Below are 25,158 nucleotides of genomic sequence, written 5' to 3'. Positions count from 1 at the left end.
TTAGTTTTCTGGTGATGAAAAACATTTAAAGGTCAAATTTTTACTCCAACATCTCAATACTTAAAATGTCAACATGTTATTCGTTTTCCTGGCGTCGATCGAGTGCCCTCATGAAGTGCTTCCCCGGTACAGTATGTACACGAAATGAAGTGATTACCGTCTCTCAGGCTTCACGTTCGAATGCTTTCGTTTCTGTCACTTGTCTTAAATTCAATTCAACTTTATTTATATAGCACCACATACAACACAGTTATTTCTAGGTGCTTTGAACAGCAAAAATAAAATCAGATTGAGGCCCTGTCCCCGTTGTTTTTTAAGTTTCCCATCCACAAGACATCGGCGCAGGAAATATCGGCGTCCACAGGACGCCATGAAAACGACTGAAACCGATGTAGTACAGATGCCAGGCCTGTAGGTGGCGCTGTAACTCTGCCACAGATTAACACCAAGAACGGAGCAGAAGACATGGAGTGTGAAAAAAACGCTGGTATTCAAGAAATCCGACATCGCGGAGAGGGTCGCGGGGTTATCAGGTCTGGAGGTGGGGCGATGACATCGTCGTTTTCAGCAAATTTTCAGCACACGTCAATGCTGAGGTGGAGTTTTTCAATTTGTCCACTCTGGAACCCAGAACGACGCCGTTTTCAGGCTGGCAGAACGCAGCGACGATGCCGTTAAACGAAACGGTGTTTCTAAGCGATGCCTTTCTTCTTTTTTTTCCTCGTGTTTCCACAGTATAAAGGCCTTTAACTGTGCGCCACGCTGCTGATTCACGCCACCACGCTGACAAATCCTCCTTATAGAGTGAAAAAGCTCAAGTACTTCTGGTAAACACGGCGTGTTTGTACAGCGGCGAGTTGTGTGTGTGTGTGTGTGTGTGTGTGTGTGTGTGTGTGTGTGTGTGTGTGTGTGTGTGTGTGTGTGTGTGTGTGTGTGTGTGTGTGTGTGTGTGTGTGTGTGTGTGTGTGTGTGTGTGTGTGTGTGTGTGTGTGTGTGTGTGTGAGAGCATCTCCTCCCTTTGATTTGTTTAAACAGCGGTCATCCACAGACTCCTAGACATGCTTGGCCACATTAAACCTCTTTTACTAATCTGCCACCTCGGTCAATGCCAACTAAATGACGAGACACACACACACACACACACACACACACACACCCACACACTGTACACCACCGAGTGTACGCTGGTGGAGAAATGCAACAACACACACACACACACAGGGACACACACGAGTGATTTGGCATCGGCTGGTCCAGACAGGCTAATCTCTCCAACTGCAGATTGGAGTGTGTGGAGGCCAAAGGCTGAGCAATCAGAGCATAACATCGCCGCCGCGGAAGCAGGGAAACCCAACAGGAAGAGTTTTAATAAAGGAGAAGCAAAGAAATGGGCTGGATTTAAAAATTAAAAAGCTCCTGCAGCTGTATAATCACACTGTAAGCTTTATTAAATTAGCTTTTTATGCGTCAATATTTCAAATTTCACTTATTTGGAGCCGCGATAAAAAGGCTCCCGGTTCAAAAGCTCCATAATTTTGAACAAACTCTCGCCGTTCAAATTAACTTAAGCACCTTTACTCATCAACCAGCCAGTGAAATCGGACTGGAAGAGACCTCGGGAAACCATTTACAGCAGCGTAATTAGCTCCACGGGCCAGCTCGCTGCTTACAGTGCAGTGCTGACAAGTCCTGAACAAACAAAACAGCCTTAAAACTTAAATTTTAATCAAGCTCTCTTCATTATGCGGCGAAGTCTCACCCTCCCGTAATTCTGAGCCGAGTATCTCCGAGTGTAATTCCTTAATGAGTGCAGGGGGAAAGAAATGACACAATATGATAATTGCCCCGCGCAAGAGGAGCGCAAACATCTAATTTAAGAAAATGAATGTGAACGGGGGAGCGGCTGTAATTGCGGCGGAGGTCAGGAAGCGTCGTCAGCTAACAGGAGACGCGAGGCGCCGAGGCCCGGCCGGGAACCGAGACGGAGAACCGAGAGGAAACTCAAACAAACGTTGTGGATGTAGAGACAGACGGATGGCGGAGGATTTATTTACCAGGAGAGATTATATTTGCAAAATTTTATCATTGTGATCTGAATAGTTGTGTTGTGTGTGTATTTATGACAATATTTCTGCTTTACACGTCTCATAATACGTGTAATTCCCCCGTGACTTTAGAAGAACACGTCTAACTGACTTTCAGTCTTTATTGTCATTGTTAAACGTGATGAAATCGTAACAACTTGTTGGGTTTTTTTTGGTTTTTAAACAATGAAATTAAAAACTATTCAGATTCTTACACTTTATAAATATGAAAGTGCAACGTCGGTGTGGCTTTTTAATATTTCTCACATTATTATTGTAAAAAAAACACAAAAAAACACAACATGTTACTGGATAGTCGGATAGTAAATAGTTCATTTAAAACTTTTACCGAAACTTGTGGGGTTTTTTTTAAGTCTCAAAATTGAGCAGGTAACAAAGCTTTGAAATGTCCCCTCTTTAAGACACAAAACGAGCCATAAGTACAACACAGGATGACCCCGGTAAAAAGGATCATCTTCTCTCAATACACGTCAGTCACTCTGCTGAGTAGATCGGTGGAGTTTAGAGCCCCATAAAGTCAAAACGACGCCTTAACTTTACATCAGATGCTCCTTTTTAAGCTGCCGTGGATCTACGATACACAAAAGTGCATCTAAACGCCAACGGAAAGTCTTTATTCTCAGATCTGTATTGTCTTCATTCGATGTGACGGATTCCAGAGGACGTTCCTCTCGTCCTTCCGGCCGCCTGTCTTTCTCCATTTTCATTGATCTTCAGACTTATTTATCCAGTTAAGAGGTCCTGCGAGCTGCGGCGGGGTTTTGAAACGCCACCCCGCCCCGCACACACATGCACACACACGAGACGTCTTGTGCATTAGAATTTCAAAGCAGCTTTTGATTGTTTGATCTCATATCCAAAAATGATTGTTGGTAAAAGAAAGAACGAACAAAAAAAAAAAAAAAAAAAAAAAAGCAATTAACATAAAGCCGCGGTTCTATTATTATCCTGTAGCCTCGCGGCTGCTTGTGATCCATAATTAACAGTGAAGAGATCCCATTTTCACCTTCTGCCGCGGCTCCCTGACTAGACCAGCTCTCTGGAGGGCACAGCAGTGAGAGAACAGCGAGCAGATGACGCTTCGCACCACAAGCTGCACACACACACACACACACACACACACACACACACACACACACACACACACACACACAAAAATAAGAAACTCGCCGCCGCTTCCCAGAAGTGACACTTAACTTCTTCCGACGCGGCGCCGCAGCACGACGCTGCTTTTTATTTCACATCCTGATAATCCCAGAAGATCCGAGCAGGTGGATCGTAACGTAAGCCTGCGCCTTGGATCTGGATGCTGCCTTGGTTTTTCTTTTTCTTTCTTACCCTGAAACTGAAAGTGAACACCTGCCAGGGCGATGCTGAATCTGTGATTTTTTATTTTTTTTTAAACTTCTCATCTAAAACAGCTTCCAGTCAAATCTAGTGGTGCACTTGTGTGTGCTGTAAAACCCTCCAACATGAGCTTCTTATGAACAACCTCATCCACCTAATGAAGTCTTATGGAGGCACTGATAACACTTTATAAAGTTACTCTAACAGAAAACAAATCTTTAAAATATATTCCTCATAAAGGGAAGTAAAACGAATAAATTAAAACACCAAAACAAGACCATTAACACTCATTTCCAACCTGCAGTTTACTAAATCGATCACACCAAAGTCGATATCTTTACAAACAAACCGGAATTTGTCATCAAACTGTGTTTATGTTTTGTTAACTGACTTTGGAAAAAAAAAAAACCTGCCGCAAGGGTTTCTGGGAAATCAAAGATGGCGTCGCGGCAGCTCCAGCGAAAATATCAACATTTGACCATTTCAGCCTGAAAAAAAAGCCGAACTTTCTCAAAGGAAAAGTCTTCAAGCCATGAGAGTAGTCTGAAATGTTGTGAAAATGAACGTTAATCGTTTTTCAGTGCGACTCCAGATCTGGAGAGATCCAGGTCACAAACGGGATCTTCAGGCGTTTCCGTGGCACTAAGATGTCAACACACCCGGGAATCTTTATGGAAAATATAAATGCTGGAAATACGTGTTTGCCTGAGTGCGACGACGGACGTCCATTCAGAAATGTATTGACGGCGTATTAGAGATGGACTTGAACAACGAAAACAGAATCAGAAATGTTTTTAATTTTTCTCGCGTGGGGGAGTAATTTCAAAGGCCGAGTACCAGTAGGAGTACTGATAAGCGGTGGTGCTAGTTTCATATTTGGTCCTAATCTGCCTGTATGTAAGTTTGCAGCTGATGCTAAACATAAGCAACAATAAAAAAAATCCAACTAATAAAAGTGCTTAACTATCGTTTCTATAAATATTCATTATGACAATATTGTTGAGGACAGACACATTTCAAATGACACTATCTGTCCGAATGTGAAAGCGATGCTCATTTACATTTCCCAAACTAATCCACCGCCTGACGGTTTGGCCGTTTAATCGCAGACACACGTAACTAGTTTCCACCAAATGTTCCGAAGGCGTCTGAGCCATTGGCAGGACTGTCCGGAATGTCCCCGGCCTTCCTTATCTGTGTCACACGGAAGTGGATCAGTAGTTAGCCTCTCAGCTCCGACCAAGACAGTATTTACATACGAGATCAATCGACCAGGTCTCTGATCGGAAACCTGACAGCAGCACTTTGTCTCTATAACAATCAGTCTGGCAATGAGCGAGTCAACACTGGGGGACGATCCGAGCGCTATCAGTGTGGCAAGACTCTGAGGCGGCAGAAAGTTTGCTCTAAAGCAGTTTATCTGTTTATGCCTCCTCCTTTCCAGGACGTCTTCAATCATAGATGATACAGCGGTAAACACAGGTCAGGGGAAACCACAGGCCTCGGGTATCAGCCCAGGGAAAACAGAAATCGTAAAATTGGACGTTTTGTTGGTCTCTTCAGGGCACGTCGGTACATCTATACAACAAAACATGATATTGCCTTTGTCTCCGCGTCAAAAAGGTTCAATTTAGGAGTGAGAAATCAGACGGCCGGTCTAAAGAGACTTTCACCTTCCTGGGGAAAGTCTTTTTCTCCCACCGGGGGAAAAGAGAAGAGGAAATAGCAGCTATGAAAATACTTCACGACAAAGGTTTTTTATTTTATCCGCAGAGATGCCGAATTTTAACAATTTGAATACATTCAGTTCACACTCAGTTCAAAAGAAAGAAACCAACAAAAACACGGAGTCGACATCAGATTTGCAGGAGATGAAACAGCGAGTACAGGATGTTTTAGGATGTCGGTGGGACAGTTTGAGCCCCTCCCCCCGTTTGTATTACTTTTACTGTTAAAATAAAACTACCAAGTCCCAATATGGACTGGGAGTCATGACACTCTGGAGAAAACATGGTTCTGATTGTCTCTACTGAGCATGTGCAGAAGAACTAGTTACTACGGCCGTGGTTGGAGGTCGCAGCACTCTCCTCCGTCTACACAGAAATAGAATTGGAGCATTTTTGAAAAGTTCCACTTTGGGAGCCATTTTTAAAAAGTATTCACCGACTCCGAGCACCATTGTCGTGTTAATGGGCCCCGGAAGTTTTGCGTTGGTGTGTCAGTGAGCTGACATGTGAAGACAGCACTTTATGTTTGTGCAGAAGAAAAACTGCATGTGCAATCACACTGGTGGGGGCGGGGCTTAAAAATCAAATCCAAGCAATTCGTTCGCCCGCAGAATTAGGACCTCAAATGCAACAGCAGTCATGAGACATTTCACACTGAAGACCGGCAATAGAGAAAATGGGACAAGATAAATACTTGACTAAAAACTACAAATATTAAAAGAAAACCCAGCCATTCGGAAATGTACCTGCCGACTGGTATCAAAGCTCACTCGCTCACAGCAGCAGGTTTCACTTGACGCCAGTTTTGGGTTAACTAAAGGACAAAGCCAGGACGGGCTCCTGTGATATAACAACCGACTGGTGAGGAAAATGAAGCGAGTAAATTTCTGAAATGTCACATCTCCCCTTTAAGCTTGGCTGACTGCATTACTCAGCAAAATCTACGAAACGCTCCGTCTCTCTCTCTCTCTCTCTCTCTCTCTCTCTCTCTCTCTCTCTCTCTCTCTCTCTCTCTCTCTCTCTCTCTCTCTCTCTCTCCTCTCTCTCTCTCTCTCTCTCTCTCTCCTCTCTCTCTCTCTCTCTCTTCTCTCTCTCTCTCTCTCTCTCTCTCTCTCTCTCTCTCTCTCTCTCTCTCTCTCTCTCTCTCTCTCTCTCTCTCTCTCTCTCTCTCTCTCTCTCTCTCTCTCTCTCTCTCTCTCTCTCTCTCTCCCCTCCAGTGAAAGATCACAATTTGGGGGCATCACATTCGCCCCTTTTGTGCCAGACGAGATGAATTAATTATACGGCGAGAAAAAGTAGCCGACTTCATTTCAAAATATGACAACGAGTATCGGGTCACGATGGGGAGGATGTTGGTGTTTCTCCCTCGAAGGCGCGGGGCTACACTTATTAGATTCCTGTGTTATGTAAAGTAAGATGGTTAAATAAAACAGCCCACGGGAGGGATGGAAGAAACACGGGAGGGAAAGACGGAGGGGAAAGTAAGTGTAAACAAACCACGGGGCAGTAAATGCGGCATTGCAGCTCTGCTGCGATATGAGACCGCTTCTCATAAATAATGTAGCCGAGTGTCGACCAGTCCGCCGCTGCTCAGACTGGGACAAACAAAACGCCACGCTGGCCGAGTCAAAGGTGGCTGAACACACACAAACACACAAGCATACCTGCGCGAATGGAAGGGAATTACAAACGTTGTGGGGAAACCGAATTCTGTTTACGCGGAGAATCTTCCAGGTTCAAAGACGTTTTGATATTTATTTACTTCATTTCTAGTTCAGCTCAGTTCACAGTAAGCAAGCATCAAATGAGGTAAGTCACTATGAAATCCCTGAAAGGAAGCAAACTGAGTGTATCTCGTGTGTGTGTGCACTTGCATATGTGATCATGTGGTTAGTGTTGTTGACATTTCTTCTTGAGTATGTGGGTGCTTTTCCATCGGTTTATATGTTTTTGTTTGTTTTTAAGTAGTTATTAATGTTTAATGACACATTTGTTTGAGTTTTTTGACGTTGCAAATGTTTCTCCCACCATTAGAGACCTCAGCAAGGCCAAGGTGGTCCGGCCAAACCACACAATCCATCATGGAGGAATGGTGGATGACTCACGAAGTTTACCGAATGCATTTCAGCTCAGGGGGTCTGTCCCTGTGTGTGTTTGTCCTGTGATGGACGGGTGATCTGTCCAGGGCGAGCCCTGCCTTTTCCATCATTAGCTGGGATCAGCTCCAGCTCACTGTGATCCTGAACTGCATAAAGATGTGAAAAGATGGATGGAGACACAGATTTATGGACTACTGGCAACGAAACCGCTGAGATAAACTACCAACATGCAGACGGAGGCATCTCTCAGACAGAGAAGCTAATGTTTATTTAAGGCTGCGACACAGATACTGTGCACACGGGATAATGCTAATGTGACTTACAGTTTGAGTATACTATATTATAGTGGCGGACGGATTGATCCAAATATCAATAATATTGATACTATTTATCCAGATTTTGCAATTTGCATTAACCTCGAACAATAAAAAATATCGATAATCGGATCGGTATCGGCGATACTGGCCCTGTATTTCCTTAGTATCGGATGATTACCAAATACTGCAGTATCACACACCACTACTATAATACTCAGTAAGAATTAAGTATTAAAGGTCCCATATTATACAGTTATACAACTTGACATAGTTGTCAGAGGTCCAACAACATTGTATTCCAGGTGTATTGCCCCAAATCCAGCCTTGGCCCTGAATTCAGTCTAAAAGTCCCTCCAGTGAGCTCGACTGAGAACAGGCTGTTTCTGTGTCTGTACCTTTAAATGTGAATAAGTTCAGTTTGTCCACGCCTGCTACCACAAGAAGAAAAAAATGCTTCACACTCATAGTTTGAGGGCGCAGAGCTCATCTACCTGTGGGAGGGTGGAAGTGAGTATCCACGAGCTGAGGGAGGGGTTATTTCCCTGCATGATGTCATGAAGGGAAAGCACACGTTCACTAAAAGCTGGAGCAATCAAGTGAGGGAGATGACAGACTTTCATCACTTCTTGGGCCTCACACACACAGGAAAAACCATTATAAAGTGAATCCTGGTCTATTCTTTCTTGGGTGAAGAGGAGTTTAGTGACGTAGTAACAGAGCCGCTCTTCACTGGAGACCACTATCGTGCGACAGAAAGACTGTTACACTGGCGAACCTAGAGAGTCGTCATTGACTCTGCCTGGAGATATCTAACTTCACCTGCGCTACTTCAAACGATCCTACTTCAAACCACTATCGTTCTCCATTCAGCCAAAAAGACACTTTACAACCAGGTACTTTTGTCAGAAGAGAAAAGAAACTTCCCTCTTCTCTGCTCAGTCTTCTCACCTTTTTCTCTCCTTTTGATATTTTTCAGAACTTGAGCAGTTGGACGGCGTCCCCCTGAGATCGAGCCTCTTCAACTCTCACTTCAGCTTCACTTATCACTTTTACAACTTCCTCATCAGCTGATTGCTAAAACGTTGTTGGCTGGGCAGGTCGGAAAGAACGTCTGACACGCTACAGATGTGAACTGAGAGGACCTGGAGTTTTAATAGTTTGTGAATCTCAAAACAATCAAAAACGTGTAAATTGATTAGAGGAGGTATCAGTCTCCTACCTCGACAAATGAGAATTATGCATTGAAATAATGGGTCTTAAAGTTAAAAAAAAAAAGAAAAAGAAAAGAAAAGGTAGGTGAGCTCCATGTGTTCCTTTGCTTTAGTCAATATGAGCAAAGTTTAGAATGTTTAATAAAAGTCATTGAGTTTGATCCTTTACATTCTAATAGGCAAAAAACAAAACACAGACTCTTTTTAATGTCAACACAGCCCAGAGACAAACGATAAGTCGCAGCTGTCAGAAAACAGATGTGACAACAGATGAAGAGGAAGAAAAAAACAATTGTATAAATGTCGCATTCATTTTTCACTTTAATTTCTAAACTGTGCAGCTTTTGTTCAGGCAACATTTTTCTTTGTCAGTCAGTTAAATACAGTAAAAATTAAGGTTTTTCATTGGTATTGTAGCAGCATGCTGTTGTTTTACAATGACATCTAGTGGCCAAAGGTGGTATATATAGGTTCTTTTTTTGGTTTTGTTTTTTACTGTATGAGTCCCATGACCAGCCAAATAACTAAAACAGGGATGACTTTTAGTCCGGAAAAAATAGTAAACCGTTTAACAGTATAGCTGCTGGTTTGGACTTTATAGCTGAAAAACAAATAGATTGCACATCATTTTTTTTTCAAAGTATATGATTTTTTTCCCCCTCCCCATCACCATAAACGTAAAGCAATGTGTCACCATCATTTAAAAACTGAAAGTTAATTAGGACTATTTAAAAAAATTTTTAAACATAATAACAGAACAGCAGCAGAGGCAATGGGAGGCAGAGGGAGGGGCGGGAGGAAACACAAACCAACAAGTGTATTTAAGCACAATAGTTCCCCGCGGAACATCTGTGGATTACACCAATAACAACAGGCTATTATCCTGGCCGCTCATAACCAACACTAATTTCTCCCCGATGACTCCAACGCACAAAACCCCCCCCCAAAAAAACAGTGGGAATGCGCGAGGAGAGAGCCGGAGAGCGACCAGAGGCTGGAGCTGGCAAACAGATCCGGAGCGGCGAGAGATTCAGGGCGCGGGCGTGGAAGAGGGTCAGGAGTGAATATGAAACGATGTGACATCTGCTGAGGCTTTAAGTGATATATCACTCCATTCCACTTCGTTTAGCGTCACTTCGTCTGAGTTAATTGGTTCATGAGGAGCACTAATTAAGGGGAATGGCCTTGTTTATCGTCACGGCGACGCTCGTTAAGTGGAGGCTTTTTTTTTTTTTTTCTCCCTCCTTCTCTCAGAGCTGGTGACATTAACCCACCCTTCACAGATTCAGTGTATATATTTACTTCCATCCAGCGGCGCTCACAGCTCCATGATGCCTGTGCATGCGGCTCTATGCAAATGTTCGCGCATACATACTAATGCATGCAAAAGAAATACAAACACACACAGGCAGACGCACACAGTTATGGGGGTTTTTTTTTCCACCTCATTGGCCTACAATGATTTTCTGCAAACGTACTCAAATCCTAGCTGTAACTACCGCTTACATAACTGCCCTGAACCTAACCTTAGGAAAACCTTCAAACACGTTTCTATTTTCTTTAGAATCTGATTTTGTTTTTCTCCACAGTGAAACTATTCCTCATTATCCTCACAAGCATAGACAAGAAAAACATACATGTTGGATTTTTCATTGTTTGTGACTAAATGCCAAAATTAAATAGATTTGCCATTAAATAATGAATTAAATGTGTCTTTAAATAAATAGGATTGGAAATGAATATATATTTAAATGTTTCATGAAATCATTAAATAATGAATTGTGTCATTAATTGATTAGAATTGGAATTGAATGTATAAATGTGTCATTAATTCATTAAAATATCAATTCATTTTATGTATGTATAGTTGTTCAGCAGCACAACCAGCAGAGGGCAGTGCAGTTTACAATATGTAATATAGAAGATCAACAGTCGAACGTTGTTTTTTTATAGATTTCTTTTGTCCCGATGTTTTGTAGATGATATGCTTGTATCCACTCACACATTCCCAGTCTTATTCCGAAGTCTTTTTTGTTCCATACGCACATGCGATATGCTGCACAACACTCCCCCCACGGGCCATCAGTGGTATTACTCTGTTTGCTACGCATCCATAAACTTCAGAGAATGAAGACAGAGGAGCGAGCGCTCCATCTGTATCCATCCTTGACTTTAAGCTCAGACAGAACAACGACTTCCCCAACCTAAAACATGTTTTAAATCAGTTCTAAAGGCTTTGCCTCACAATGATCGAAGTTTTGGACCTCGCTAGGATAATAATGTAGTGCGATGCTGAGATGGCGACGCCTCCTACCTCTCTCCGGCGTGAGGCCCAGCAGGTCTGCTTGATTTTCCAAACCACAGCAGCAACCAGTAACAGCGACAGAAAACAGCTGGAGAGAGAAAAGAGAGACAAAGTGTTTGTTAGCCACTGGGAAATATGTGATTCTACCCAAGAAAATGATGCAGAAAAAGAAAAAGAAAAAAGAAAAAAAAAAAACATAATTTTAACTATAATCTACAAAACCAGCCTGATATTTCATCCAGCGGTCACAATAATGTTGTTAGTCTCAAACTGTTATTATGCATCCACAAGTATCCCCCATTGTTGTTTGAACTGGCTGCTTTTGTTAGTTTGCATTTCCATTTGAATTTAATATTTTTCATGCTTTTCTAAGCCTCTGCTGGTATAACGAGCTCGTCCTTGGTCAGACTTCCCTTGCATAAAAATTACGGCTCTCAGTGGAGCTCGCTGGTTTATTAAAGGTGAAATAACGATCTAGAAATATCTCTCAAGTCTCGCAGTCATGCAATTACTGGGCAGTTTCACAAAATTAAAGAAATGCGCTCGTAGATTTTACTGCGTGCTTTCACTGCTTGTATTCATAGAGCCTTGTATTGGGAAAAAAAAGGTGGGAGGGGGGGGGTTCAACAATGTAATCATACAGTACAGCAGCATCTTCACGCCAATTCACTGTCCTCTAGATGTAATTACGGGACGGATTCCAGAGAAATCTGAGGCGGCGACCACGCTGGGGGTGGGTGGGGGTGGTGGGGGGGGGGGGGGGGGGGGGGGTCGACCAACGGGCCTGGATGTTCAGTGTCTGGAGGGCGAAGTTATCTGGCCGAACACAAAGCGCCTCTCTGAAGCAGGACTTCTGACGAGACCTCAGAACGAGCGGTGACCCGAGACCCAGCAACAGGAAGTCGCCGGGAAAAAGCTGAGGCCAGCAGCGCCCCCGAACAATCCTCCCCTTCATCCCGGTGTGTGTGTGTGTGTGTGTGTGTGTGTGTGTGTGTGTGTGTGTGTGTGTGTGTGTGTGTGTGTGTGTGTGTGTGTGTGTGTGTGTGTGTTGTGAAGGCTATTAGCGCCTTGATGAGGGCGACATTTTCAGAGGCGGCGCTGGTGAGGCCGCAGCCTTGGCCTCTTCAGTCCATTGCCGACCTCCGACTTCTCGGCCACAGCGCCGACAATGATTCCACCAGAAAACACAAAGGGGGGGTCAAGGCCACGGGTGGGGGGGGGTGGGGGGCAACATGATTCTCTAAGGCACATGTGTCAAACTCAAGGCCCGCGAGGGCTTAAAGGTCTGATTGTCTTATAATAAATACCGTATTATTTCCAATAGACGCGCAGTGCATGAGCGCAAGCCTTGGGGTCTATATGTGAGCACAGGATGAAACATTCTATAAAATACGGTAATTACACGTGCCTTTGTTGACACGGAAGTAGTTCTGCACTTGTGATTATCAAGATTAAGACGTTCCCCGCACCGACACGTGTTCCACTCAAAGGGGGACAACCCCCCGCGAGAAACCAAGCGACTGCAAAGTATGTTTTTATCAAGTAGTGAGGTTTGTGTCTTCAAGCTCGACACGTCTTCATAAAACTGCATTGATCATAAACTACATCTCCCACAATGCATCCCGAATAATTCGCAGTTTTGCTACAATCTGGCAATATTACAATTTGTGTATGATTGTTCATCAGTGTGTGTTGTCCAGATCAAATGAATAAATAAATAAATATTATATTATATTACCTGTGAAGATTGCAGTGTATAAGTCCAGATTTTGACACCAAGTACGGAGGTAAGTCTGCCAAAGTTAGACTGAACAGACTAACTGGCAAATCTATTTTTTTTATATCTATGCAAATGCATATGTAATATTTGGAATATGAATAAGTAATAAAGTCAGTGTTGTTTAAAACTGAGGAGTAGTTACATTTATTTTACATTATATTTAGTTACATTTATACTGTCTTACAGTTACATTTGGCCCTTTGAGGGCAGCCATGATGCTGATGTGGCCCTCGGTGAAAATGAGTTTGAATCCACTCAACATGAAATTCAGCAATCACCATCATTTAAGAATGGCCGGGGCATTTTCCAAGAGCTCCGATTGGTCAGGAGGCGGCGCTCTGACGGCTTATCGAGAACATAACCTGCTCGGGAGCAGGTCAGACATTCAGCGTTAGTTGCCGGGGTGATTTATCCCAGTGTGGAAGGAGCGGAAAATCCAGGGTTAGTCCCTCAAGTTATCTCCATAAGAGAAAATCCAGCATCGTAGTACAGGCCTCTGGGCTCAGATCAGCCCGGACCCCCCCACCACCACCACCACCACCCACCCCCCCCCCCCCCCCCCCCCCCAACCTTCCACAGCAGCAAAATTAAGGCAAACACAAACACTGACTAACTCCTCTACAATGATTTTGCTCCTCCGTCAAATCCAATCAGGCCAAGATTTCTTTTTCAATCGGTTTCAGCTCGGCTCGCCATTAATGGGCCACTTGGCCGGAGCCTATAGCCATCCAACCAATGGAGCGGGGTGGCTAATTGTGGCTATTACCGAGGCATTAGGAAGGGGGGGTCGGTGGGTGGGGGGTGGGAAGGGGGGTTTCCTGTGGGTTTGTTAACACTCCACTGAGCTTCTTGATAGGTCGAGGTTTAAGACTGCGCAGCCACAGGTACGAAACAATGGAACTGATTAAACAGCCCGGGGGTTGGAGGAAGAAGGAGTCCGAGGCTCCGCGCGCATGGCTGCGTTTGTGATTTCCCGCGACTGCTCTTGTGAGCGGCTCGGCTTGCACGACTTGGAAAATCACACTTGCAGCGCAGGTTGATATGACAGACACACACACACACACACACACACACACACACACACACACACACACACACACACACACACACTGAACATCTGAACCCCAGCAGCCAGAGCACAGAAATCAATAAGCTATTCGTTGAACATGAGCCGCAGATAGTGTACAATCGGAAACAGCTTTCCATCTGCACAAAACCAGCAAATCAGCTCCCAGCGTGAGGACGAGCGTGGATTACACCAATAACAACAGGCTATTATCCTGGCCGCTCATACAACCCCCCTCCCCCCTCCCGGGTCCCGTGAGAAAAACGCCGCTGTAACGATTCAAACGGCATCTGTTGTTACTCCAGCTGATCTCCGCCTGCTCCACTCGACTCCCGCCTATTAGATGTTGGCGCTTCTCGGCTGAAGCAACGAGAATCATGTGTGAGCGTCAAGCGGGCCTGCGGATCAGATGGCCGCGCGGCGTGATCACATCCAGATTCCCTCGTCGCTATCCTCAACTCAACCTTCGCATCGCCTGTTAACCCTGTGAAGACTTTATTCAGGAGAAATGATTGGAGAAGAAACGGCTCCTTTAACGCAGCTTTTCGTAAAGCGTCGGATCCAGTCTCCGCGGAAACGGGGGTAAACGCATTTTGTGGAAAATGGAAATGGGGGGAAATGCAACTTCAGCTCTGTCTCTATGGAAACAGGGACGAACAATAACAACAATGTTTGTGTTTCTTGACTCAAAGTTCATATTCTCCTGAGACGTGGTAGTTTATTTTTGACAGTCATCGTAATAACAATCCAACTTCACTATCTGAATTTCTGTTTACTCGTCGTGTTTTTAACGGATTGTTCTCTTCGCGTGTGCATGAGGTTTCATTACAGGAACAACCCAACAGCGCCACCCCGTGGCCTGGCATGAGAACTACGTCATTTTCAGCGTTTCTGAAGTTTTCATGTACCAGGGACATAGTTTTATAGTTGACAGTCACCGTAATAACAATCCAACTTGGTCGTCTGTCAGTAGTAAACATCCCAAAACTATCAACAGCACCCACTAGTGGCCCGACATGAAAACAACATAAATTTTAGCTTCTGCCGATTCCATAATTCTCAACTTTGTGAAAACTTTTCTGAAAAATGCAAAAACGATGCGTTTTCACTTGAAATATTGTCGAGTAAAAAGGGCTTTAAATAAAGCAGTATGGAATGAGGATGTTTGGTTTGGAATCTTTGGATTTTTTATTTTTAAATTTGGTAAATAAACGTAAAAAAAAAAGTATATGACATGTATAGGTGGGATGGAAATTCATACCGTCCATGTTTGTTTCATTATCTTATAAGCGGGTGAAATTTAAATTTAAAGGCACAGTTTTTAATTTGGTGCGTACCCATGACTATCAATAGATTACCAATATAGTTACAGTTACTGAAGTTTCAGTCGTTACTGTTTAGTCACCTGTCTTGTTGCTTGTATAGTAACTCGACATTTTTGTAAGATACTGTTAACAGTTCCATTTGGACATTTAATAGTTAACTGGCCATGAGAGTATTTAGTACAAGCAGGTATAAAGTAAACAATGTGAACTTCTTGAAGGTTCAACATGGTAAAGATGCTTCATCTCGGTTTTGGACGAGCCACAGAGAGAAAAATCATTTCTCTGTGTTCTCCTGCCAGTTTGTAGAATTTCCCCCCAAAACGATCCTCAATCATCTCACATCCTACCGAGAAAGTCAGACCATTGCAATGCGGTGACGTCGCCGTTATTCTGGAGGCAAGTTTGGCTTCGAACCACGAGGTTCTGATTGGATCTGTGAGAAAGACACTGAAGCTGCTCCTGACGGTGTGCGATCATGTTGGACGTCAGCCCTCGAGGGCCAGCAGCGTGAACGTGTGACGACCTCGTGCTCAAATGGTGAAATTCTCTCGATAAGTAAAGTCCACTTTTGACGCACGGCAAGAGCGGAGTCCTTTCTCAAACCGGCACACTTCACTAAATTCTGACACATTTTACCTTTAATTTTCTCCGACGGGGTGAACATCTGTGACATTTTCTTATCGCGGGTGACACAGATCTCTATCGACAATAAAATGTCAAATATGACACAAAAAGAAAAAAAAAGAAAAAAAAAAAAAGCTATTTTAGGAGTTCAGAAATAAACTTTTATCCTCTTTTATCCTTCGGGTGCCTAAATAGATTTGCGGCGTACTGCGGAGATAAAAAAGACTCATCGGGGACAATGCATAGGGACGTACACTACGCTCGTAGCCAAACAGCCAAACACGCATCCTACAAACATCCTACGTCCTGCGAGCCTCAGCGCTGCTGGCAGCGCTTTTATTTTTGTCCCGGGCAAATAAAGCAACACCAAAAAACCTGAAATAGCCCCGGAAAAAAAAAAAAAAAAAAAAAAAAAAGATGAAAAACTATCTGATACAAACAGAGCAAACTCCCACAGAGGATTGAGCGCTGCTGATGGGGATGGTCATTTTTAAAAATGGAGTGGGCGTCTCTCGGGGGAGCCTCAGCCACTTAATGCTGAGAAGCTTCTCCGCCGTTTTTTGGGGGGGGAAAAAGAAAAGAAAGAGAAACTGATTGCTCATCAAGCGAGCGGGAGCAGGAAGGAATTGGACAGAGCTCGACTGCCGTGTCACCAATTAGCATTCGGAGGCTGTGGAGAGCAGAGGCGTAAATGCTGTTTGATTACGGCCATTTTCATTTCTTCCCTCCCGTTAATTTAGAGAAAGAATAAAGAGGACGAGGGACAGTGAGGAAGAAACGTGGACGATGAGGAGGGTCTTCAAACTTCCCAGGGTCTTGTGGGGGATTTTAGGATAAAACAGCTGGGTTTGATTCACTGGAGTGCTTCTAACACGGATCACCATTGTTCTTAGCGCCAGGAAAACACTGTACTCTTACTTGAAGCTTGATTCTGGTCCATCATTTTCACTGTGAGGTTTGAAAACCATAAAACTACTTCTGACTAACGTACCGTATTTTCTGGACTATAAGGCAAACAATTTTTTTTAGTTCATTTGGAAGCTCCTGCAATGTATTTAGTAATTTATTCATCAAAATATTCCATTTTGCACCACTAGATGTCACTGTATGATGACGGAAAGTTGTTTAATTGAAACGTGTCCATAACTACCGTAATTGACAAACAAAATCTCGCCAATATAAAACTCCACAGCAGAATTTAGAAAAATTATCAAATGTGAAGATTTCTTTTTACTAACTCTAAAAATTATCGTGTTTTTCAGATTAAAAGTCTATTCACTTTTTTTTTAATTCTTTGGCTGGTGATTCGACTTGCAAACAATACCAGGATATACCATCTGGAACCACTAGGTGTCACTGTACGACAACAGAATGCAGCGACCAATGAAAAACCTTCATTATTACTGCATTTACCCGGGCAAAATAATGGAACTCATAAAAGTCTACGCGACAGGTATATGAAATGAAACATTTTTTTAGTTCGTACTCGTTCATTCAAATAGATGTAAATAAAGTAAAATACGGCAGTAAAAGAATTTAAATCAAAGTCTCTCCTGATTGTATACCCACTTATTAACATTTATCTGTTCAGTGTATTTCCACTTGTTTAGCAGGGGACGCTCGTTACTTGAAAAAAGTAATCAGATTACAGTAACACGGTACTTGTCACACGTTACTGCCTATCAGTGGTGCCAATCAAACCTCATTAACTGATGTCAATCATTGTGTGGGAGTGATTTCTGTTATTTATTATAAAAGGAACTTAAAAGGAACTCAATCACTATTTATTTGTAAATGTAAAACCAAGTTAATTTGTAAATATTAAAGAGCAACACTGGTGGCCGCTTTCATTCGTCTCACTTTCGTATACCTGAAGCCCAAATGAACTCCTGGTACCCAGAGTCTCCAGCCGCTTGATGATTCACTCACTTCATCCCATTTAGTGTCTGTTTGTTGTTGAGTTTCTAAACCACAGCAGCTTGTTTCCTGGAATGGAAGCAGCTTTCTGCTGCTGCTCAGGTCGGATTGAAGGACCCGCTAATGTGCCACACGGATAAAAGTGTGAATGATGTTACACCATTCATGGAAGATAGGAAAAACAAACAAACAAACGATAGATATATATATATATAAACTCTCACACAAAGGTTTGTACCCACAAAGACAACAAGTTGTTTAGTATGTGGATGAATTTCGGTTCCACAACTGGAATGAAAACCCACAAACTCCTGGCACAACTTGACACTGTCTCATAGTGATGACATCATCCCTGTTAGTCAGCCTAAAGGTCGCTGATGTCCAGAAGCCGGCCCTGGGCACAAACACCACTCACTCCGTCACATGGATTCACACACACACACACACACACACACACACACACACACACACACACACACACACACACACACACACACACACACACACACACACACACACACACACACACACACACACACACACACACACACACACACACACACACACACACACAGGATCTAATGAGAGCGTTTTGGGAAAGAAGTCTGGAATGAAGTCGACTGTCTTCCGGCAAAATCCTGCCACTCAGCTCTGATACCGGACAAGTGTGTGTGCGTGTGTGTGTGTGTGTGTGTGTGTGTGTGTGTGTGTGTGTGTGTGTGTCTCACAAACACACAAAAGGCCACATTGTGTGGCTGTTTTGCTTTTCATGGACTCCTTGTGGACAAACACGGAGAAGATGTAAATGATTTTTAATAATAGAAATGCTTTAAAAAAATGTTCAATCATAATACAGCTTTTATTATTATTAAACTTTATCTATATCATTATTATTATTATTATGAATCATTAAACTGTTAGATTATTAGGTAATGAGTACAGTTTGTGCTGCTTCCTGTATCTTTGTAAATGAATCTCATGAGTAACAGAGACGCCGAGTGTCTCTTTGTATTCTGACTGATGAGCCGTCAGTTTTTCTCTTCTCATACATTTATCAAGAGTCATGAATTCCTGGACCCAATGTGACTCACCCTGTCATTTAGTCGACTTTTCGTGCAACAGCGCCCCCTCTCAAAGATCCACTCTGACTTTTCTTTCAGTCGGAATGAACTGGTGCAAATAGTGAGCACAGAGCAGGAACCACCAGGAGAACCCGGCTTTAATTCGACCGGATTTCAGGGTTTTTTTTTCTGCATGAAATAAAGTTTGACTGGACATCAGACAGGAAGCGAAAACTTATATTGTCAAAAAGGAATTTCGTCATGCTTTGAAAGTGAAGATATTATTTATTATGAAATCTCTCTTCCCCCCCCTCACCCCTCAAACTCTCCTCCCTCCCTCCCCCCTTCCTTCCCTCCCTCCTTCCTGGTGGTTGCAGCTGATCAGATGCAGGAGGTCACAGAGGTGCTGGAGGTGAAGTGTTGAGCCCGAGGAAGAGGAAGAGGAGGAGGAAGATGAGGAAGCTGCTGCTGCCACCTACTGTAAGTCACACGGCCCGAGAAGCACAAACCCCAGTGTTTACAGTAAACAAGTTACTGACCTGAAGAAGGTAACAAAGAACTGCACCAGGTCCATGATGCTGTTGTGCTGGGAGAAGGCGATCTGCAGGAAGAAGGAGGGACAAACAGTCATTTGCTGGTTGCTTATTTACCAGTTTTTACCAGCGCACAGTTTGTTTTATTCATTTTCATGATAATTGTTTTGTTGTTTTCATTAGTTTCCTGCTTGACACTGTTGGATTCTGTTGAATCGAACCTTTGTGAAGCTCGGCTGTCTCTAGAGCTCCAGAGCTCTGACCTGGGGATCAAGTGTGGCGGTTTTAGAAAAGTCTATGAAGTGATGGACGTACGGAACGGAGCTGGTCGGGGATTTCTTCAGAAGTGTGTGTCGAGATTTGCTTTGGCTGTGTCTCCACAAAGACAGTGTTTTCCAAAAGTTGCGTTTTCAGTGGCTCCGAGCCACTTTTCCATTCTCGCCTGTAAAACCAGTTTGTAGAAGGTCCAATTATTTGATTTTCTGGTTTGCATCTGCGTTATGGAGATTATATATGAAGGCGGCTTTATTTAAGCGGCTCTGCCCCCGACATTTTCCAGAGGATCATGGGAAACTAAAAGCTCTGGCGTCTCTCTCACCTAAGGCCAGCAGAGCTCAGACCTCCTACGGAGAAAAAAAACCCAACTATTCCCCTCCTGCCAAACGCCGTCTCCTCGCCTGCCACCGACACAAAGAGCGCCGAGCGAGCCACCGCCATATGGTTCGCAGGTTATTATGAGATTAGCCCGTGACAAAAGCCCCCTGGCCTTTTGTGTTCTCCTGGTGTTCTGCGGCACTTTGTCCAATTGAACTCCTACAGACCGGCTGGATGCTGCGGCGCCGCTGAATCCCACCGCCGCCGCCGCACCATCCATCACCACCACTCGCTTCTGTGCATCCCAACGGAGTCCAACGCACACGTCTGATTCATGTTCCCTCTGACATCCTGTGGGATTCTTTTAACGAGACAATTCGTGATATTTAACTGGCTGCTGAGCCTCAGTCTGGGTTTCTGGTTTCTCTGAGAATAAAAACTAAACTAATGTGTGGAAGCATTTTTAAAGAGGTCACACTTTCTAAAGGTTTTCTAACGGTACTAATCGTCCCCATACCTGGACTGACGCCCCAGAAGTGAAGACAGTCTGTCCTCTCTCTCCCCGGCTTGTTTCAGGTTTTAAAAAGTGTGTTGCTCCAACCAGCCAATCAGAAATCAAACCCTATATAGTGTCATCGGGGGTTCAGCCAATCCCAATCAAGGTAGGCCCTCCCTTTGACTCCTCCCGCAATTAGGCAGCTCTGCTCTGGCACATGGCACCACGAGAGGAAGAACTTCCTCCTCTTCCCAAGATGGGCATGTGTGGGCGGAGCCAGTCCAGCTCACACAGACACAGCAGATTCTGAATTCAGCTCCTATGATCCAAGATTCAAATGGAGGAGAATCAAGGAAAAGCAATAAACTTTGAATACTGAAGGTTTCTGGACCAACGAGACTCATGTGGAAGAGTTGAAAAGTTGTATAATATGACCACTTTAAGAAATATCCTCAGTTTTACTTCAAGGAGGTCGAGCACCTTGAAAGTCAACTATCAACATTGCTGTGTGAGTATTTAAAGGTACGTAAACGTGTGAAGCGATCTGAAACTGCTGAAGAGTTGAAAAGGAGTTAAATAAGTGAAGTCTACTCATCACAGTGTATTTAACCAAGTGGAAAGTTTTTTTTTTTTTCTTGGAACTTGGAAATCTGTCATTTGTGCCACGACGCCTGAATAATGGAGAGGAGTCAAAAAGTTTGGGCTCATTAAAAGCATTTTTAAAAATGAAAGATGTGACTTCTCAGACGGTGTCATGGTTCCTGAGAGTAACTCATGTCTTAAAAGTAGTTCACAGTCAGGCTTGAGCAGGCTGTCACCAGACAATTATGTGACTTTTAACACAATTATAAACTAAAAAAATGAACATATATTGGAGAAAAACTTTTTTATATTTTAGATGGTTTCTTGAACTCTGTGGGTGAAAACAATAGAAACGGTCGGTGGTTCCAACTTTTTTGAGATGTTTTACTACGATCCATTCCCAAATAAGCCAATACTTTATGATATGTCACATGGCAACATGCCTCCAGTTCAACAATTTGATATGTTTTATGATGATTAATGAACTATTATCTGAGAATTGTTAATGATTGCATTTTGCTCATTATTGTCCCAAATGTATTGACACAATTTTTCACATATTGAAATATTTGATTAAATGCAGATAAGTTACTTTTGTTCTATTTTATGTGCAAGATATATATTCTATGGTAACATAACTATCATAAAAAATTACTAATACATTATCAATAATAATAATGAAAATAATATAAATTCTTTAATTTTTTTAATAATAATAATAATAATAATAATAATAATAATAATATTAATAATAATGATGATACTTTTTTAAAAAGTGGAATGCAAATCAATACAATTTATTTGTAGGTCTTTTTTATTGTTTAAAAAAAATGTTATCAAATCAGAAGCTATAAATAAAGGACATAAACCACGAGTGTATTGATAATAATGAGAGCAATAATAATTTATTCACTTTTTTTTTTAAACCATATAAGAAATATTTAGTTTGCGGTGACAACGCGTGCATTGTGTAAATTGAACCATTAAAATAACCCAACATTATTTGCATTTCACCATGTTTCATCAGCAGAGAACTCCCACTCTCACTTGCTCGTCTCTATCAGGAGGAAACACACTCACCCCTCACCTCGCCACATCCTTCACATTAACGCACACAAGTCATTATCGACTCTTTAAGATTAAGGCACTTTAAAGTTATTGTCCCGAAAAAAATACAACACAATTCTGTAAAATAAAGATAAAAAAAAATAAATCTGAATTAATTTCCTGATCAATTTATTTATTTAATTACCAGAAACAGATATTTTCCCCTCCTGGTCAAAGTGAATGAGGACAGAAACTTCGCCCGGAAAGTGCTTCTTTATTGTGTGACTCAAAAGTTCAGCGCCGGATTGAGAGTCCGTGTTGTCAGAGCGCGGTTTAATGATCCGTTTGCTCACAGGCCGACCTCCGTCCGGCTGACCTTTGACCTTCTTAATCATTTTAATGTTCAACCGTGGAGGTGAACCCTCGCGCGCTACACTTTAATTGCCTGTAATTTGTCCTCTCCTGAAACTTAAAGACGGCGGCGCGGCTGAGGCTGCCGACGTGCTAATTAGCAGGTGGCGTCATCGGATCCCCGCGGGAGGCGTCCTGCCCGAGACGCATTTAAAATCATTAGCCTGCCGCAGCTAACAGGGGCTGCGGAGTCTTAAAAAAAAAACACTGAAGTGAGGCATCACAATACGTCTGACAGCAGTGTGTTTCAAGCGTGTTCGACATGGGGATACCTCTAAATGGCCCTAATAGTCGGGGAGGCTGCGTCTTTGTCTTGAGCGAATCCTCCGAGACGACTTGAGAGGGGGAGACAGAAAGAAATGGGGCAGAATGAGCTTAAGAGGTTTACCAGCATTTGTGCAGCAGGTAGAAAAGAAAAAGAAAAAAAAAAAAAAACAGCCTGACAGTGAAAAACCTGCAGAAAAAGCAGATTCTGGTCCAGAGGGACGCGGCATTAATACAGGCATCAGGGAGAAAAGAGCCGGGGTTTGGCTTTCAGGCTTCCAGTGCAGCAGTTCACATCATTACCACCTGACGGTATCAGGAGTTTTTATGAGTGTGCGCACATAACGGACAAAACACACGAACACACACAGAGGCTTGCAGAGCAAACACATTCTAATCACCGCAATTAATACAGCCGGTTTACTCTCCACACCAACAAACATTTCTCTTCATTTCTGTCCGCCGCGCTCGCTCGCCTCCCGAGCAGCCAGCAGCAATCCGTCCAATTTACAACAACTGCAGTCGTTAAACACGGCGGTAATCAATAAGCTGTTTAGGCCACACCCTTCCCCTTCCCAGCACACACCACTGCAGGGCTGCACTACAGCAAACACACACACACACACACACACACACACACACACACACACACACACACACACACACACACACACACACACACACACACACACACACACACATAAAGCACTATAGATGTGTGTAACTTAATTTATTTCACTGGAACAGCCATGAAACTGAGGAGTTTCTAAGAGGTTCAACTTTTACTGTCACGGCCTAAATGAAATTTGATGGTTATTTTCTGAAGCTACAATTACTTTAGTCAGAACGAACTTCCTTTTAACTCTGAAACTTCAGAAAAGATTTGCAAAATAAGGAACAATAAAATGGGAAGTCTTTGGTTTAAACTCAAAGGTGAACGAGTAGCGACAAGCAAGGACGCCTCAACTAACGTTTCTATAGTTATATATAAACAACAAATAGAAATCCATCTATCGATTCATTCGCCTATCAAATTCATGAAATGTTGCTTCCTTTATTAAGTGAAAAGCTCAGAGGCCACAGTGATGCTGAGTGTTTTGGATTTTCTTTGTTGTTTTTTGCACAAAACGTATTTTTAACTTAAAGGGGTCACATGATCAAGTTTATTGCTTTTCCTTGATTTTCCTCCATTTGAATATTGGATCATAGGAGCTGCATTCAGAATCTGCTGTGTCTGTGTGTGCTGGACTGACTCCGCCCACACATGCCCATCTTGGGAAGAGGAGGAAGTACTTCCTCTCGTGGTGCCATGTGCCAGAGCAGAGCTGCCTGATTGTGGGAGGAGTCAAAGGGAGGGCCTACCTTGATTGGGATTGGCTAAACCCCCTGATGACACTATATAGGGTTTGATTTCTGATTGGCTGGTTGGAGCAACACACTTTTTAAAAACCTGAAACAAGCGAGGGGAGAGAGAGGACAGACTGTCTTCACTTCTGTTCGGGGATGATTATTACAGTTGGGAAACCAACAGAAAGTGAATTTTGCAGAACATGACCCTTTAACAAGACGTGGAAAAAGCAGAAACCTTCATGTCATGTTACGACTGAAAATAAGAGATAAATCTGGTAAGATTAGAACTATAATAAGAATGATGCTGAAATTATCTCAAGAATCTGATAGAAGTGGGTTAAAGTTTATGGAAACAACTTCCTTTGTGAGCCAGGTTGATGAAATTAGTTGAAACTAGTGTTGAACGCTCTGGTCTTGGTCTGGACAACAATAATAGAAAACAAGTTTTTACATCCGTTTATTTAATATTTAAGGCCTCCGGACTGCCCCCAGCTAGCTCAGTTGGTAGAGCATGAGACTCGCAATCTCAAGGTAGAGGGTTCACGTCCCATGCCGGGCGCCACCTTACCGTGGGCTCACCACCCGCAGGAAAGGTTCTTAATCGGTGCAATGTGATCCGAGTGGTCTGGGGGGCCTCCGGACTGCATTAGACCTCACACAGATCACCAGTCACAATCCTTCGGACAACTTCGACTCACTAACCTCAAACCCATTCATGCACAGGTAGAACATGCAACCCCCACATGGATTCTCTAAACATTCTCTAAACAATCTCTAAACAGAGATCGCCTCGACTCGAGCCAAAGGTACAACGACAAGACCAACCCAGACGTGTATATATAATCCCTCCAGCTGGTCCTGATTCTCCTCGCAGTTGGACGAGACAATCCTGCCCAAGTCCGACTTGGAAGAATCAGAAAAACCAAACATGACTGGCTCCTGCCAGAGGAGGAGCAGCAGCTTGACCTCGTGTCTCTCCGGGAGGGTCAACCAACAG

General features: G+C 43.1%; 1 protein-coding gene across 1 annotated transcript in view; it reads right to left on the bottom strand.

Moving 5' to 3' along the window:
* The window catches only part of LOC308120496 (attractin-like protein 1), a gene marked incomplete at both ends in the record, with an annotated part of 279,677 nt that overhangs the window by 101,082 nt on the left and 153,437 nt on the right, over positions 1-25,158 (bottom strand). Inside the window, 2 exons of the mRNA XM_080481128.1 lie at positions 11,121-11,199; positions 19,424-19,485. Of these exons, the coding sequence (XP_080337254.1) occupies positions 11,121-11,199; positions 19,424-19,485 (141 nt within the window). The remainder of the gene's footprint in view (positions 1-11,120; positions 11,200-19,423; positions 19,486-25,158) is intronic.

Source organism: Lipophrys pholis (assembly GCF_963383615.2).
Source record: "Lipophrys pholis genome assembly, chromosome: 15".
In the NCBI taxonomy this organism is placed as follows: Eukaryota; Metazoa; Chordata; class Actinopteri; order Blenniiformes; family Blenniidae; genus Lipophrys; species Lipophrys pholis.
Note: the sequence above shows the minus strand (reverse complement) of the source record. Positions and strands in the feature narration are given on the sequence as shown.